The sequence below is a fragment of the Furipterus horrens genome, unplaced genomic scaffold, assembly GCF_987537825.1.
Source record: "Furipterus horrens unplaced genomic scaffold, mFurHor1.1.pri manual_scaffold_8, whole genome shotgun sequence".
In the NCBI taxonomy this organism is placed as follows: Eukaryota; Metazoa; Chordata; class Mammalia; order Chiroptera; family Furipteridae; genus Furipterus; species Furipterus horrens.
Window position 1 is genome coordinate 44,804,855 of NW_028327178.1, and position 19,270 is coordinate 44,824,124.

At 37.0% G+C, this 19,270-nt stretch overlaps 1 protein-coding gene across 2 annotated transcripts in view; it reads right to left on the reverse strand.

Annotated features, from left to right (window-relative positions):
- DLGAP1 (DLG associated protein 1) overlaps positions 1-19,270 on the reverse strand; it is a 362,099-nt gene that overhangs the window by 171,413 nt on the left and 171,416 nt on the right. For both annotated transcript variants that reach the window (XM_090285774.1, XM_090285775.1), the window contains exons 3-4: positions 10,987-11,164; positions 1,410-1,653 (exon numbers count right to left, since the gene is read on the reverse strand). In XM_090285774.1, coding sequence (XP_090141900.1) covers positions 1,410-1,653; positions 10,987-11,164 — 422 coding nt within the window. The remainder of the gene's footprint in view (positions 1-1,409; positions 1,654-10,986; positions 11,165-19,270) is intronic.

Below are 19,270 nucleotides of genomic sequence, written 5' to 3' on the forward strand. Positions count from 1 at the left end.
TGCCGAACCTCTGGCCCTGAGAACTTTATTTCTGTTTGACACTCCTGCAGCCCTGTCCTGCCACCCCCCTCCCCAATGAGCTGCATCTCACTAACGAAAGAAAGCCAAATCCTATATAAACCCTTGCCCGAAACCCCAGTCCCCCGTCGGTGCACTATTGAGATAGGGTCTCTGTCCGACAGCCAGCTTAATAAAACTTTGCTTGCTTTAATCCACTGCTCCAGAGTGTTCAATCTCGCTTATGTAGCCGTAACAGTTTAACCTCTAATTTTGTTGTTGTTTTCAAATTCCTACTTCAACCTTGTATCTTTAGTTAGTAGGATTTTAATTCAGGTTTGAGGACCTGTTAAGTCTCAAGTCTGCAAAAGTTCTAGGCTGAATGATAATTATTGGCATTTAATCCACCTAGAATGGAAATTGAATAATACAATATTCTGGCATAGGCTTTTTCTTCTAATATATTCATCATTATTTATCTTGACTGTAGGACTGATAATCTTGTATAACTACCCTGTATTGAAGTTATGCTAAATTTAATCATAAAGTTAAGACTTGTTAAAATGGAGGGGATTTTCTTCTTGGACTCAAATGTTATAAATCTAAAACACACACACACACACACACGCACACACACACACACACACACACTCACAAATCTACACAGATTGTTCTACCCAACTCATGGCTACATTTCTGTACAGGTTCCAGAGTCATGGAAATCAGTTAAGCTCTTTTGTGCCTTTCTGCCTAGAATTTGCTGATAAAAATACACTTTAATGGCATAAAACTTAATTCAATTTAGAGGGAAAAGAAGGTGCTCTATACATATGACAGAAGGTTTAAAAAAGTAAATCTGCCTCTGTTATAATGCAAGGGAACTTATCAAATGTTCAATCAGTATTACTGAATCATCATTTCTTCCTTCCTATTTGGGATAGTCATTTTGTGGATATCTTGGAATTAAAAAAATCATTCCAACTCTGTGGTGCTCAACAATAAGGGTGTGTGATTTATTTAGAGGCCACACCCCTAAAAGTCAGAGATTGATTATGAACAGTAGGAGTTGTTGGGGATGACTTTGCTGGCTCCTAGGATGCTGTGCGGGGATTTTGTGAAGAACTGTCCCCTGTGCTGTCCTTCCTGGTCTTGTAGTTGCAGTTTCCTCTGTTGAAAGCAGAGATGGTGAGGGAGAAAGAAGGTTGGGTGTGAATGTAGCCAGAAGCTGGGGAAAGAGGAAGTCAGGGAAGCAAAACCACTACTTTGTAGGGCACGGGTGGTGTTTTTGTTATCAGTGATTGTGTGACAACTAACTGCACGTACGCAATGTGTGGCCTTACGGGACAGTGTGCGCCAGCCGCTGAAATACGGTGTCACTGGGGCCCCGGGGGTCAGCCACTCTGCTCACTCACCCGTGCTGCTCTGAATGGTCCTCACGGTGGTGGTGGTGGTGCGCGGTGGGGAGGAGGACCTCAGGGACACGCACTCGTCATCCTGGGAGCAGCCCTTCTCGATGGCCCGCACGTAGCTGTGGCTCCGCATGCGGAAGCAGCCGGGCATGGGTAGGTCCAGGGCTTCCACCGCCTGGGACTCCAGCTCGCTGAACACCGATTCGCACACGGACTCAAATTGCCCGTTCACTTCCATCTCGCTCACCTGTGGGCACAGACAGGTAGCCATCACACAGCGCGCTCCTCACTCCACCACCCCTACCCAGTGGACAAGCGACCTCTCCTTTCAAACAGCTCCAAACCACCGCGCCCCCGCCCCAGAAGAAAGCAGTATCTGATGACATTAAAATCCAGTTCATTTTATTTCCTCTACATTACAGACTTATTCCAGCGCGTGCCCAGGTGCAAATTCTCCATTTTTATAAATGCAAACCTAGGGAACAATTTTTCGGTCATGGTCAGAGTTTGTGTGTTTCAGTGGAACCAGTTTTAGTACAGACATTTTAGAAACTAGTATTTTTATTGTGCTATTGGAAGTGACTAGTTCGTTAAATAATTTCAGTGCCAACTGAAGTTTAATTTAGCGTGAAGTATAAAAACAGGCCCCATATTTACTTGCAAGATATTCATATTCTGCCCCAAAGTAGACCAAGCCTGATATGTCAAAATCTGGAAAAACACTGTCAAGATTTTTACCCTATCTACAAACTATCTAAAGCATTTATTCTTCATTTTAAAAGCTGATATGGTCCATAAATTATTTATAAATGCATTGAAAAAAATCTTCCAAATAAGACCTTCTCTTTTTTGAGGAATCAGTTTTTATTTATTTATATGCCTCTGTATATAACCTATACTGGGTTTGAGCATCACCTAAAAAGATAAATAAACAAACAAACAAACAAATAAATAAATAAAGTCAGGCCAAATGCTCCAGTTTATCACTTTGTAGAGATGTGGGAGCATTTTTCAATTTTTTTGTTTCTTTTAGAACTTCATATGTCCAATTTTCCTATTATCAAATTCATGAGAATTTAACAGATTAAACTACAATTAAGATTAGAACACAGTGAAAACTATCACAACTTTTGACTGTCTCCTCATTTTGTGTTATTTAAAGATGCACTCTAATAATGGCTAATTCTTTAACTTCAGATAAAAGCAACCAGTTTCTTAAAGGCATATGAATGGAAAAGAGACATGGATTTCTTAATAATTTTTTATAGTTTAAAATAATATTTTAATGTACTTTATCTAATTTAATATAATCCCTGCATGTTTTCAAGGCTAATAATTATGTATATCTGCATTAACAAATTAAATATGTATCATCTATATCCATGCTTTTTTTTGAAATACTTGGAGATGTATTGCAAGTTAAAGGGGCTTGATATTTGCAATTCATTGTCAAAGAGAGAGAGAGTTACATGCAACTCTTTTCTGAGTTTGAAATGATTTCAAAGTAAAACAAACTATATATATGTGTATATGTATATATGTATACATGTATATGCATCATTTATTACATTTCCTTTTTAATCACCATGCTAAACATCACAAAGACACAGTCCATCTATCCTTGTGAAGGTAATGGCTATTAAGCTTGGATAACTAGTTTTCCAGATGTATATGTACCCTCTCTTCTATTTTTCATAAAAATTGAATCATTAAGGAAAACCGCACAAAACAAATGTGTAACTCAACAAATTATAATAAGGAAAACACCCTTATAAGCACCACCCAGAGCAAGAACAACTTTTCCAAACACTCATGAGCCCCTTCGCAGGCTCCATATCAAGCACAATCCATGCCCCACACCGCCTCCAAATAACCACATACTCTGAGTTTTATTGCAACCACTTATTTGCATTTATTTATGTATTTTTTCACCCAAGTGTACATCCCTGGGCTCTATAATTTAGCTGTACACATTTAAAAAATTAGCATATTTTTTAATTCGCTGTAACATATAGGTAGGTCTTCCTTCATCCATTAAAAAAAAATTATAGTTCATCTATTGAAGCATTTGGGTCATTTGGCCTATAGTGATTCCCATTGGATTTGCTAATTTCATACTCATCATGGGATTTAGCATGTTTCTCTGTCTTTTGCATGTCCTAAAAATTATAAGCTGGATCCAGGATTTTGATCAGATTCAGGTTCAATCCCTTTGGCAAGACTGGAAGTCATGCATTCTTTCATCAGGAGGCACATTATGTCTGGTTGCCTTTATATTGTTAGAGGAGTAATTTGTGCTCAAATGTCCAGATCCATTAATTCACTGGGGGGTTCCAAATGGTGATATTCTAATTCCATTAACTTTAATAGTTACTAGTGGGAACAGTTTTATAAATAAATATTTCCTCTCATATTATTTGGTTACTCAATGGTTTAGTTCTTTTAGAAACTAGTACTGGTAAAGTACTCTTCCCTTTTATTTATTAAGTTTCACGATAATATATTTGTTCACTCTTATCTATCAAAAGTGATCTGTATTTTAAAAATATCAAAATAAACTCATAGATTTAAATATATTTTATGGTTTTAAATCCAATTCATTTATTATTCTTAGTAAACTGAAATTTGTCTCAGCTTTGGCTAGTGGGAACCCTTTGGTTGGCTCTTGGGTCTTTTTAAGATGAAGCTAGTAGTCTCAGATAGCTTCCTTGATATCTGTTATGACAAAGCATTCCGAATTCATCCTATACATTTTCTGCCCAATCCTGCAATTAGTATTTTCCCCCAAATTCCTCTTTCTATTAGCAGGAATTGGTATTCCAAGAACACAATATGGGCACTAGGAAGCTTTGTTGTCATTGCTACTTGGTTAGCCATTGTTCCTAGGCTTTTTCAGTGGAAAAAGCCAGGTTATGAATTCCTCTAAATCAAACTCAGATTGCAGGGTTATTATGTAATCTCTTCTATATTATACTTATATCTTTATTCCATTCTAAATTTTGGTTCTCAAGAGTTGATAGGGTTGGGATATCCTACAGCTTCAGAATAACATATTAATACTACCACTGCCCATATCATTACTGAAAACTTAATAATTCCTTTTTGGGGGGAGGTGCATGTGTGCTCTCCATTCTTCATTTAAAAATAGATATTTACATTATCAGAGCATATAACTTATATGTTCTCTTCCACTTCAGCTGCCTTTAGTCTTAGTTTTATCAATAACCATATTTTTAATGCTTGATGCTCCTTTTTCATATAAAAAGATTATTCTTTATCAAACTTATACACAAATATAAGTCAAATAGTTCTAGAGGGCTGATAAAGAAAAAAAAGCAGGGCCTTTGGACTCCACCTCCCCAGAGGCAACCACTTTCAACTCTTTTTGTCTGGGTCTTAAGGTATTTGCATCCATTTTCCCAAATAGTTGCTTATGTAAATCTCTTGATATGTTCACAGACCTCTGGTAATCTCTTGGTTTCCCTCCTGCCCTTCTATTGTAATCTATGGCTGCCAAACCCATTGCTGCCCTGGGATCTCCCTGCCCCATCATTCTGGGGATGCTCTTCATTATTTAGCCCATGATGGAGTCCCTGTTTCCTCCTCCATGCTTTATTCCTCCCTGTGGTGGAGCATATCTTCAATGCTTTCCTGGACAAGGCAGCCACTTTGCATTGATAGAAATATCTGTATCCCACCTCCACTCTTACATGTACTTGTATCTAGAAACCTAGACTGTATTCCTTCTTTTAGGTATTTTCAGGCTTCTCTCCTTGTCTCTTAGCTTCTGTGTATGCTAGAGGTTGAATAATCAGATGCCTTTCTTGTTGCCGAGCCTTTCCATGTGAGTTGCTTCCCTCCCCCACCCCTTTCTTAAATTTTTTAAGGATGTTTTTGCCCTGATGACTTAACATTTTCCCATGATGTTTTCTGTGTGGGTATTTCTCGACCCATTGTACTGGGTAGGCCTTCTCAATTTGCAAAATCATGCTTTTCTTTTCTGGGACTATTTCTTAAATTATTTCACTAGTAATTTCCTTCCTTCTGTTTTCTTGTTTCTTTCTGGAACTCCTACCAATCAGATGTTGGATTCCAAGAAGCTTAAAAAATTCCAAGCATTAAAAAATATGAAGAAAAATACATCAAGATACTAATTTAAGATTTACTTTAAAGTTTTAAGATACCTGTTTAAGATACTAATTAAAACCTGAATTTCCAAAACAATATTGAGAAAGAACAAAGTTGAAGGACTCACACTTCCTGACTTCAAAACTTAATACAAAGCTTACTATGATAATTGAAACAGTGTGGCACTGACATAAAGACAGATATATAATGTAATAGAATTGAAAGTCCAGAAATAAATCTGCACATCTATTTGCCAGTATTTCTTACATCTGGTCCTTTGGGTTGTCTAAAGCTTATTGTCTAGTAGATTCTTCAGGAAGAGCTCATGGAAACAGTATTCTCTGCATTCATAACTGCTTATAACTGTTTGCCCATGTGTTTTATATCTGAAAGTCAGATTTTCTGGGTATAAAATCTTTGGTTCACATTTTTTCTCCTTGAGAATAATAATATATTACTCAATTTTTTTTGGCATAAACTATTATTGTTAAAGAGTCTGATGATAATTTATATTTATGTTTTGTTCTTTTTAAAGTCACTTGTGCTTTTTGTTTAGAATTTCAAAGTTTTTTTTTTAATTCTTGAAAATCCTGTAGTTTTAACTAGACTATGTCTTGGTGTTGATGGTTTTGGGTCAATTTCTCAAGTACATGGTTTACTCTTTCAAGATGCAATTTTGAAACATCTTTATGATTTAGAAAAGTATTATTTAATTATTGTTATTATTATTTGTTCTGGTATTTTGCTTTGATTTTCTTTTTCAGGGACTTCTATTATCTGTATGTTAAATATTTATATTTCTCTTGAATCCTTTTTACCTTTGCATTAAAAAAAGTCCCTCCTTTTTATTTTATTTTATTTTTAAAATTTATTTATTGTTTTTTTTATTACAGTTGTCCCACTTTTCCCCCATTGTTCTCCCCCCACCCTGCCCACCCTTTCTCCCACACTTAATCCCCACATCGTTGTTCATGTCCATGGGTCATTTATACTAGTTCCTTGACTAAACTCTTCCCCTTCTCCCCCCCACCCCACCTTGGAGACTGTCAGTTTGCTCCTTGTTTACTTCCCTTTGGTTCTATTTTGCTCATTTGTTTGTGTTGTTCATTAATGTCCTGTGTTAGGTGATATCATATGGTATCTGTCTTTTGCTGCCCGGCTTATTTTGCTAAGTATAATAATACTCTCCAGTTCCATCCATGTTGTTGCAAATGATAGGAGTTCCTTCTTTCTTTCTGCTGCATAGTATTCCATTATGTAAATGTAGCACCAATTTTCAATCCACTCATCTACAGATGGGCACTTAGGCTGTTTCCAGCACTTGGCTATTGTGAATAGCTCTGCTATGAACATAGGGGTGCATAGGTTCTTTTAAATTGGTGTTTCAAGATTCTTTGGGTATAATCTTAGCAATGAAATTGCTGGATCAAAAGGCAGTTCCATTTTTAGTTTTTTGAGGAAATTCTATACTGTTTCCACAGTGGCTGCACCAGTCTGCATTCCCATGGACAGTGCACTAGGGTTCCCTTTTCTCCATAGCCTCGCCAGCACTTGTTGTTTGTTGATTTGTTGATAATGGCCATTCTGATTGGTGTGAGGCGGTATCTCATTGTGGTATCCCTCCTTTTTAGAGGTTTTCTTTAGTGTATAAAATGTCTCATGTATTTGTTCCTGTATTCCTTCTACTCTGATCTTCATTATAAAATGATTTTTATTTTATTTCTAAGTCTTTCCTGAGTTCTGTGATATCAATTTAAAACATTAAAAAAAAAAGATTTGTTTATTTATTGTTAGAGAAAGGAAGAAGGGAGAAAGAGAGGAAGAGAAACATTGATGTGTGAGAGAAAGGTCAATCGGTTGCCTCTGACATGCCCCTACCTGCGATCTGGCTTGCAACACAGACATGTACCCTGACTGGAATCGAACCCGCGACCTTTCAGTTTATGGGATGATATCAAACCCAATGAAACATACCAGTCAGGGCTGGGACATCATTTTTAAGTTTTTAAAAATTAGACCTATTTTCTTTTTTATGTCATTTTCTTAAAGTTCCTGAGTTTATTTGGAAATAGTGTGCTACAGTCTTGATCTGTTTTGTGGGTGTGTCTTTCCGCATATTTTCATTTTTTGTAGCAATGCTATTCTGTACCTTTGTACAGTGACTTTGAATGTGATTTAAAGTGGGTACTTTTTTGCTGCTCATTTTTCTGTAAAATCAGCTTTTCTGACCTTGAGAGGGTGATACATTCAGGATTTCCCTGCTACATTCACAGGGCTTTCTCTTCTACCATTTTAGAGGTGTTTCCTGAGATTCCCTGGTTCTATTGTTCTCACTCCTACCTTTACTTGAACTTTCTCTTTTCTTTTTTGCTATTGTCTTTGTCTTGCTCATAGTTGTTTCTACTTACTCCTGACTGGTTCTTTTCAGTATTGGGTCCTGTCCTGAAAGGAAACCCTGGCTGCTGGTTGGTTTCCAGTGTTACATAATGCACTCTGATTGCTCTAGCTTCATCTGATCTTACTGTGGACTTCTTGAATACTACACTTGTTAATAGAGAAGGCAAAGTCCTTCCCAGTTCAGCTGATATTCTCAAATAGCCTCCTGTGAGCTTTCCTGAGTGTAACTGCTTGTTTTGCTCTGCTACACTATCAGTAAAGTCATTGTCTTCTTCTTTGTCCTCCCACACAATGTGGTTTGTTCTTAGATATATTCATTTTGGGGGATCATAAGGCTATCTTATCACATCATTTTGTTATAAATACTGTCCATGAGTTTTGATTTTTCCATCTGGTTGCTCTATCTGCTTTTTATAGAGATTCAAGGAGATACAGACTCTAAGTTACTACCACTATAATACTGTATAGCATGATTGTACCATAATTTATTTAGCCACTCTTTTATGGATGTATTATTGCCACCAATAACCAATACTAGCAGGCATTAAAGAAATTTTCCAATTAGGACTCAGAATACTTGAGTTTCTAGGTTCTGTCACTGACTAGCTATATACCTACTTCATCTGGGTTTCTATTCCTTTGTATACTATGAAGCGATGACCTAGGTCTAAAGTCACAGTTGAACTGCTAGCATCACCACCGAGCACAATAATATTTAATTTTTAAATGATATAGACCCAGAGAAAGTTGCCAGACAGACTATGTCTGTAGGCTTCTAGTTTATCATTCCAGATGAAGATGCTTAAGATTTGTACTTAAAACAAATTAAGACATAAATTAAGCTAATTTGGAAATAACAGCTACTATACCAAATATTAAAAAATATGACTTTATAACATTTTTTCTTCTCATTTTAATTAGGTGTATATGCAGTAAAAGTATAGAAAGAGAATAACCATACAAAAAGAAATGTTCAATTATTCTCTAACATTCAAGCACAATCTATTTTAGGGGTATTTTATTTCTGTAAGGTATGAATAGAAGAAACAATATAGTTATTCTAGACCAATTTCTTAGCTGTGTTTCTATTTTAGGGTTTCACTCTTACAGAGCAGAGATACTTCAGTGCTTAGGCTATGATTTCATCATTGTTTTGTTCAAATACATTATTTGTTTCATTGATAGCCCCACCACACTATGCTATCATCACTCTACTCCAGCATCACTGCCATCACCACCACCACCACCATTACCGTTATTACCAGCATCACCACCACTACTATCATTATTGCTACCATCATCTCCAATACCACCATCTCTACCACCATCAGTGCTATCACCACCATCTCTACCACTGCCACCGCTACCACAATTACTATCATCATGGCCACATGACCACCATCTCCACCATTATCACCATCATCATCAGCTGCAGCACCCCCAGTAGCATTAATTCACCTTGATGATTACAATGTCTGTCTTCCAAACTAGCTTCTCTGCCTCTAGTCTCTCATCATATTCAATATTTCCCACATCTTTTGCTAGATTAATTATCCTACATCAAAGTTTTGATCACATCTCTTGCCTGCTTAAAAGCTGAAGTTTTAATTAATCTTTAATTAATCCCATTCGTAATAAATGAAGTCAAGTTCACTGAGCATGGCATGCAAGACCATTTGTATAAAAATGTCTCTAGAACAAAATTCAGAATAGATTTCCCATTGCTGCCTTTATAAGTATTCTAAGCTCCAACCAAACTAGAGCATTTGCTAATCCTTGTATATGCTTTAGGCTAGCATTTTTCAAAGTAAGAATCAAATACTACTTGATTTGTTAAAATGCATATTTCTACACCCCCTGCCTGGAAGCTCTCTCTTTAAAATCTGGGTACTTAATGTCTGTTTCTCCTTTGCTTCAGGATCTTGTTGACAATTTCATGACCACAAAGACAGTCTTATTTAACATCTGGTTACTTACATATCTTGCAGAGTGTTTATAGAGGCTAATATTTAAAAAACATAAAGCAGTTGTCACAGTGTCTAACCCAGAAAAAGTGACTTTTATTGTTAATTTTGCCCTACCTACCTCAGATCATTTTTGTGGTGTTCACGTAAATAATGTTAGCAACAGCACTTTTATGTTTTTTTTGTATGTTCTCCATTAGATGTAAGCTTTTAAGGAACAGGGATTATGTTTTATGCATCACTTAATAACTTGCATAATCCAGACCAGTGTTTTGCGCAACAAATATTAGCTGAATTAATAGTATGGCACTTATTTTTAAAATTGTGATATAAATTTAAATGAAGTGGTCCTAAATATCATTTAAAAATACCCTTCTTTTTGCCCGTCCAGAGGAAGTTTCTGAAGTACTTTTTGCTTCTCTGCTGGTCACTGAAAGCTGCAAGGCCAGGTTCTCCGAGTCCCAGGTTCTTTGCACCTTTGAGCTTAGGCAGTACACCCCCTCTCCCACACCCTCTGAGATCCAGGATGGGAGACACTAGAAAAGCTTTAGCTGAATAAGTCACCTTTATTAAGTCTTCATCTCCAGTTCTGTGTACCAGTTCTTAGAAGTGGGCTTCTGTCTTATTACCAAGCCACAATATTCACCTGGGACCACTTGAGGGACATAGACCGTGTCTCATTTCTTGTGCCTGGGTCCCTGTTTCGATGACCTGCTTAAAAGTTTTACTTCTATGATTAGACACTGCTTTCCTTTTACCAGTGATGTCTACATTGTCCTTCTATCCTTCAAGCATCTTACAATGGAAGCCTCGTCCCTTAATTTCTTGCTGACAAATTTGCTGGTGCTGAATGCCTGCTCATGAATTTCCAAGGATTCCTTGATGTGCTTTATTTATCTGCAGAGGACCCCTCACCTGCTGGTAGACTGTTGATACCAGATGCTTTCAGGGGCTGATCATAGTAGCATTTAGATCAGACCTCCTGCCTGATCCAGCAGAGGTGTCCTGTGGAATGACTGCCTTCTCACTTCACATGCCCTCAATCTCCACTAACCCTTGTGCAATTAAGTGCTTGTGGCCAAGTCGCTTACCTGGCTGATGGTGCTCATGGCTCGCATGTAGCTCTCATTCCTGGAGCGGAACTTTGGTGACGTGAGCAGGCCTGCAGGGTCAAGGCTGTCTAGGCTTCGGTTGATGGAGACTTCACTTACTGCCCTCAGGTAACTGTGGCTCCGGATCTGGAGTTTGGGGGAGTGCTCATTAGAAATCCTGGAAGAGAACAACAGAAGCGGTGCATTTAGTCACATTCTAAAATGTGGGCGGTAATAAGATGTGACAGTACTATCATTGATGTGGCATCTGAAAGCTGGGGCAAATAATATAAATGCCCTCTTATGATTGCTAAACTCCTGCATGATGTTTCAGAAAGAAAACTTTTCACAGGAAATCATCAAGGTTTGGTGATGTTAGAAAACAATTAAATTCTCCCAAACCATGAAACAGTTTCACTATTTACCTTTTTCTAGGCATTGTGAGGAAGGAGTTGATAGCTATGACTGCCCTGCCCCAGAATTCTGTCCTGTGTAATTTGTAAGCTTTTCCTTTATGCCCCTTTCTTTTCTGTGCTTTCACCAAATAGAAATTTTAATTTAAAAATTCCATTCAAAATAGCAACAAATTATAAAATAAGTAGAAATTATTGCACAAAAATGAAAGGCACAAGAATTTCATGAAGAAAATGATAAATCTTAATCGCAGGCAATATACAAGGCTTAAGTAACTATAAAAGGAAAACAATGTTCCTGGGTGGAAATACTAAATATTGTAATAAAAATTAAAAGTTTCCCAAATTAATCTATAAATTTAAGGCAATGACAAAAATTCCCACAGAATTTTTTATTGAAATGTAACAAATTTCAAAAGTTTATATAACTTTTATAACAGCATTATTCATAAGAGCCAAAATATAGAAACAATTCAAATGTCTATCAAGAGATGCATAGATAAGTAAAATGTGGTATTTCCATGCAATGACATATTATTGGGCTATAAAAAAGAATGAAGTACTGGTATTTGCCAGAGCATGATGACCTTTGAAAATATCATGCTAAATGAAAGAAGCCAGTCATAAAAGTCCATAGATTATGATTTCACTTACATCAAATATCCAGAACAGGCAAATCTATGAAGACAGATAGTAGATTAGTGGTTGCCTAGATAGAACTGGGCAGGCAGCACAGGAGGAAGAAGATGATAGAATTGAGGGCTGATATCTAAAAGGTTCAGAGTTTCTCTTTGGGGTGATTAAAATACTGTAAAATTAATTAATGACGACTGCACAACTTTGTGGATAGACTAAAAACCATTGAATCATACATTTAAATGAGTTGTGTGGTATGTTCATTATATGTCAATAATGCTGTTATAAACATTGTATGAGACCTCAATGTAATTTCTTAATAAAGAGAGTTTAGAGAGTAGATTATAGTGGGCAAATGAAAGAAGGAAAACCAGTCAAGGTGGTTGCAGTATTGTAATAATTCCAACGAGTAATAAGACTGAGTTAAATATCACTGGAACTTGAATAGATTTGAGATTTCACATGAAAATTATATATAGAAGATAGGTAAGAGGAGGGCTCTAAAAATGACCAGAAAATAGGAATAAATAAAAAAGGAGAGAAATGCAGACACAAATATACTCTATAGCTACAATGATAAAAATAGTATGGTATTAGTGAGGGAATAGACAAATCAAAGGAAAATAGATACATAAATTCCTAGGAAAACAAATTCATATGCCACCACACATATTAAAAGATGTTCAATATCACTAGCAATTAGGGGAAATGTTGACAAAAAATAAGGTACAATTTGCATAGCTCATCCATACATATCCATGTTCACGTCCTCAGATAGTGAAGATATTCTTCAGATTTAAATGTTCTCTGTAGATGAGTCGATCAAAAAACTGTGGTACATTTACACAATGGAATACTATGTAGCAGAAAGAAAGAAGGAACTCCTGCCATTTGCAACAACATGGATGGAACTAGAGAGAATTATGCTTAGTGAAATAAGCCAGGCAAAGAAAGAAAAATACCATATGATATCACCTAATACAGGAAACTAAAGAACAACACAAACAAAAGAACTAAATAGAACAAAGAGCAGAATAGCAGTCAATAGGGGGGAGAAGGGAGGGAGAGAAGGGGGATAAGTAAGAGAAGGGTTTAGTCAAAGAATGTGTATAAATGACTCATGGACATGGACAATGGGGAGGGATATGATTGTGGGAGAAGGGGTGGGCTGGGTCGGGGAGAGAAACGGGGGAAAAATGGGACAACTGTAATCGAAAAACCAAAAAAATGAAAAATAAAAAAATAAAAAATAAAGCTATGATCATGAGAATGGTAAAAACAAACAAACAAACAATAAATGTTCTCTTGAAGCTTATATGGAATTACTTAAATATAATAGTCAAAAAAGATATACTCAATAATACTAAATCTGGAGAATTTAAGTAGCAGCCACTTTTTGCGACTGTACTGAGGGAGATAGCAGATTAAAACAAATCTAGAATTTAACATAAAAAATAGACCACATGTATTTTACTATCACAAAAGAGAAACTGATTGTCCTAGAAACGTTTCCTATAGAGCCTTCAAGTACCTGCCAAACATAAAAATACCTCTCTGCCAGGTCAAGCAAATATTTTCCATTTCTTCTATACTATTATGGTGATTTACAGTGGGTCATTATAAATGCCCATGCCAAAAATCCCAACCCACAAACACATAAACTGAAGAATTCATTTTCCCTTTACAATCTCTTCTAGGGAAAGAGAGCCTTAGCTAGACTTATTATAACCTAAAGTTCTCTCCTCTTTAGAACCTGAGAAGTAGATGACAAATGTGTTTCTTTGGCTATTTTGCAACCTGACCCAGAGCAATGATACTGCTATCAAAAATGATGAGCTGTTCCAAATAGTTATCAGGGCAGCAATGGGGTTGGATATTTAATAAATAGTGTATATTCAAAAGAAAACGTGAATGTCCACAGTTTTGAAAAATGAGTGTCTGCTGGCTGAGATGGGGAAACAATCATTCACCCTGGCCAGTTGTTAAAAAAATAAAGCATAGTTTCCAAATTTTAAAGTGAAGCATCATTCACAAAGGATTGAATAGTTCTATTTTAGCATATCATTCATGATAAAACAATGTATATTTTAATAATACACTAATAGAAGGATATGAACTCTTTTATCTTGTCTATTTAGAGAGCAGAACTCACAGTTATTGATATAAAGGTACAGTATGTAATGTGCTCCTGATGTGGAAACACTCATTAAAAAATAAACAAAATAGTGCATTGATTATGTTCACCTCAAAAGAAAGCTGATTTACTAAGATGAAACAGAGTATGTATATTCAGAAAAATTAGCTCTCACATTAGATTATTTTTTAGATGTTGGCCTATTTAAATGGTATTCATCTTTTCCCACTTTTCACCCTTAATAGCTTATGCTAAGTTTAACTCTTGTGGCTTATTAGAACTGAACTGAGATTTTGGCCTGGATGAATCTCATTCATTATGTCCTTTCACTACACGCAAAAACAAGATGCTTTTAGGTGGCTGTGAGGCAGTGATACAAACAAGTTTGGCCCGGTCTATCAGTAAGGTTCCCATTGCAATGAAGAGAAAATGCAACAATACTCAGACCATGAAATTTTAAACCAAGGTCTCAAAAGAGAAAAAGACCAACTTTATTACTAAAAATGTAATTTCATAAGATAAATAAGCTCTGGGGAGTCTAATATACAGCATGGTGATAAAAGTTAAAAACAAGTATATGCTGTATATTTGAAATTTACTAACAAAGATCTTTTTTAATTTTTAAAATTGAGGTATAACTGACATATAACATTAGCTTCAGGTGTAAAACATAATGATTCCATATTTGTATATGTTGTGAAATGCTCACCACAGTAAGTCTAGTTAATGTCTATAACCACACAGTTGTAATTTTTTCTTGTGATAAGAGCTTTTAAGATTTATTCTCTTAGCAACTTTTCAATATACACTATAATATTATTAACTATAACCACCATGCTATACATTACATCCCCATGACTTATTTATTCTATAACTGGAAGTTTGTTTACCCCCAGCACCCACCTCTGGCAACCACCAATCTGTTTCTAGAATCTATGAATTTAGTTTTTTTAGATTCCACATATAAGTGAGATCGTATGGTATTTGAAAATGGATCTTAATTGGGGTCACCACACACAAAGCTATGAGGTGATGGATGTTTTAATTAACCCAGTCATGGTATGCTTTAAATATATACAATTTTTGGGGGTCAATTGCTTCTGCTACGAACTTTATGCTGTCAATTCACAAAGGTATTTGTAGCCCATAGCTTTCTCTGAAACTTTAAAACTAAACTTTTATTAACTACTGTACATTTCTACGTGGATGTTCCACATGTATCAAAAAGTTCATTACCTTTCCCTCAATTTCATTTTTTTAATTCTACTTTGAGATGAATGGCACTGAAATTCACCCCATTACCAAACTAGAAATCCAGGCGTTTATCCTGTCTCTTTTCTTAACTGTCCAAATCCCATTGATGATCAAATTTCCTCAGTCTTGCGTCCTGTACACATTTAAAATTATTTTCTTCCTCACCTTCCTCAACATTTCCTGCTCCATTACTTCCTTAGGTCAGCTTCCATCTGAGGCTAAACGAGGCTCCTTGCCAGCAGTCTTATGCCCTTGAGTGCATTGTTCTGTTCCTGGTGAAAGGACACTCCTCTACTTAAAATCCTTCTGGGAATCTTCTTCACTGACAGGAGAAAGTCTAAACTCTTTACTTACTTTTCTACAACTATTTTGCTACTTCCTCACATACCATGCATAGTTCTCTCACTTCTTTATCTTATTAGCACATGCTGTTTCTTTTCTTTGAAATATACCCCTTCTTTCACTTTCTAACCACAAAACTCTTACTTCAACTGATTTAGCAGGTCAGTAGGTGTTAGAACATTTATTCAGGTCAATTATCTTCAGAAGGCTTCCTGTGTTCTCTCTCCCCAGACTAAACAAAGTACTTCTCCATCTGTACTCCAATAGTGTCTTTTATATTTCTCTGTTAAACACTTTTCTCATTGTTGTAGTTTTTTTGTTTACATGTCTGTGTTCTCTTAGATTATTGAGCTCTTAGAAGGTAGAGTCAGTTTTCATTCTTTTTCTTACACAGTGGTACATTGGCACTTCAATTTTTTAGTGACTGACAACAATACCTAACACATCCTTAACTGCTTCTTCTATACTGGACATAGCACATGAGCCACCTCATAAGAAAGATGAAGGGCTAAATGCATAAATGAATGAGAGGGTAATTCAATTGGTCATTAATGTAGATCTGAAATAGTTTTCAAAATTTCAAAATTATCTTTTCTTACTTATAAAGACTCTATAAAGAATTATTAAAAGCTTTATTGTGAGATATAACTCACCATAAAATTCAACATTTTTAAGTGTACAGTTCAGTAGTTTTCAGTATATTCACAGAATTGTGCAACCATAACCACTACTTAATATATCTTAGAACATTTTTATTATCTCTGACTCCATCCCCCCCACTAATTCCTGTATCCATTTGTAGTCACTCTCCATTCCTCCCACCCTTAACTCTTGGAAAATGCTAATCAGCCTTCTGTCTCTATGCCTTTGTGTGTTTGGGACATTTCATATATAGAGAACTGAGAGAGACTCTGGGTCCCTCAGAGTGGATAAAGAAACTACTCAAACACTCACCATTTGAGGAGCGAAGGGAGGAGGTTTTCTCTGAGGAAAATTGCCCTCGCTTCTTTATTAGCCAGGGTTTTTATCTACTTTCTACATGGGAAATGCATGAGGAAAAACATGCAGCCCCTCACCAAATGGTTGGGAGTCATAATAAAGGGAAATGCAGATCAGTACAGGGTTGAGGCACCCAGGTATTTTACACAAGTTCAAAAACATTTACTCTTACTCACTCGTTCTATTTTTCACATCCTACCGACAGGAATTTGGGGCTGTTTAGAGAAAAACAGAGCAGGTTCCCTTTTCCTTAAAAGCCACTCTGTATTTCTATTCTATCTTTAAAATCTCCTGGAGGGTGGGATTCAGAGCAAGCCTGGAAGACAACTTGCCGGCTAAGGGCCCAGCTGGGGGTGGCTCTGCACAGTGGTCGAAGTCTTTTAAACCAAGTCTGCCTGTTTACCACATCTCCCCATGCTGTCTGTCCCCCACAGAGAATCATATAATGTGTCATTTTTCTACAGTTTCTTTCACTTATCATGATGCTTGCAAGGTGCATCCACGTTGTATCATGTATCAGTACTTTACTCCTTTTTATGGAGGAATTATGTTCCATTTTATGGATTTATACCACAATGTATTTGTCCATTCATCAGCTGATGAATATTTGGTTGGTTTCCATGTTTTGGCTAATATGAATTTTGCTATACGAATAATAACACACAAAATTTTTTTGTTGGTACTGTATATATGTTTTCAGTTCTCTTGGCTATACAGGCCTTATAGGAAAGCATTATTCAAAAGAAAAGAGCAAAAACTTTACATATGGAGTGAAACTTGTAGAAAGGAAGAGTGAGGACTTTGAAGAGTAATTCTACACTAAATCTATTACAAAAAATAAAAATAAAAAATGGTAAAACTATGAAAACCAACCATTTCAGAACTCTGGAAGCCAAAGGCAGAGAACAAATGAAAATTATTTATTCAAGAAAAACTACTGAATGCAGATGTAAGAGTGGAGTCTCTGGTGGTTCAACTGGAGATATGTTCATTCCCCTGTTCCCCAGCTCCATGGCATAGAAGATGGTAGCCTCAAAATGAATGGAGGGGGTGTACCTCTTGGAGTTCCACTGTAAGCACCATTTTCAGTGCACGGTAACATTTTTACTGATCTCACAGCTCATTTTAAAAGCTCCATTCCCAGGGCATTGATGGTATTTGATCTGACTGAAAGTTCAGCTCCGGAAAAACCCTGTCCCTAGGTTGTTATCAAAAACACTAGGAAATGGTTGAAGTTAATATCATAGCTACTTAAAGCTATAATTTCAGCTCAGCAAACCAGGGCTGAGCCCAACATTCAAAAGAAAGACCTGGAGAACTTGATGGCAACAGAGGATATTGAAAAGTTTTGATGTACACTATTGCTAAGGGTCTAGAAGACTTCATGTGCACCCAGAGCTGTGTTCATGCCAGGAGAGACCCAGGCCAAATAAGGGCCTTCCTCATTCATCCGTGGCTTACTTTGAAAATGCACAAGCAGGACTTCTGGCCAAGATAGAGCCTAGACTGACATGCTCTGTCTCCCTCCACAACTAAGGATTACAACTACCGCAAAACCAGAAATAACCAGAAATTCCAGAAAATAAAACTACATGGAAGTCCAAGATATGAAGTTATAAACAAGTGGTGCTCGTCCAGATGGGTAGGAGGGGCAAAGCTAGGGTGGAGAGGTCAAGCTGTGCTGGCAGCGGCAGCTGCAGTGACAGGTGGCAGGACTGCTGTAAGCACAGACGCCTGTATTTAAGGGGAGGCAAGAAGCGCCTAGGGAGCACCCCTAGCTGTAGACCAAACCTGTCAGCTCGCAATTCCAATGCCGGGGAGGGCAGACCCCCGTTGCCTTGGACTGTGAGGCCCAGAGGGCATGGGGATGGAGGAGGAGGCTCCCGGTCTCTTAGTGGAGAGTTAACAGCAGGAAACCATCTTGGACCCCTGCTCCCACACAAAGTGCTACAGTGTGGTGAGAAGGGTCGCCAGGTAGTGAGGAGTGCACGGGGCTCTGCCCCCTATAGCGTAGGAGGTGTGACAGCCCTGCCCAGGAAGCAAAAAACTGCCAGGATGGCAGGGATAAAGATAGAGATCTCAATCATGCAGCTGAGCAGAAAGCAAATACATGAATTAACGGACTAACAGATAGATAACCTTTCTGAGGCTCAGTTCAGAGCTATAGTTATAAGACAGCTTACAAAAATAACAACGGGACTTAATCAAGATGGGGAATGAATGAAGACTAGTCCTGCTGAAATGAATAAAAACACATATGAAACAAGTGGTGAGGAAAGGAAAACCAGGGATTGAATAAACAAATCAGAATGTAGGGAAGGAACAAACAGTCAACCAGTGCAGAAAGAGGAAACAAAAAGTGAGGAAAGTGAGGAGAAGATCAGAAACCTCTGGGACAACTATAAGAGAGCAAATATCCGAATTATAGGGTTGCCAGAAGGTGAAGAAGAATAACTAGAAATTAAAAAGTTATGTGAAAAAATAATGAAGGCAAACTTCCTTAACT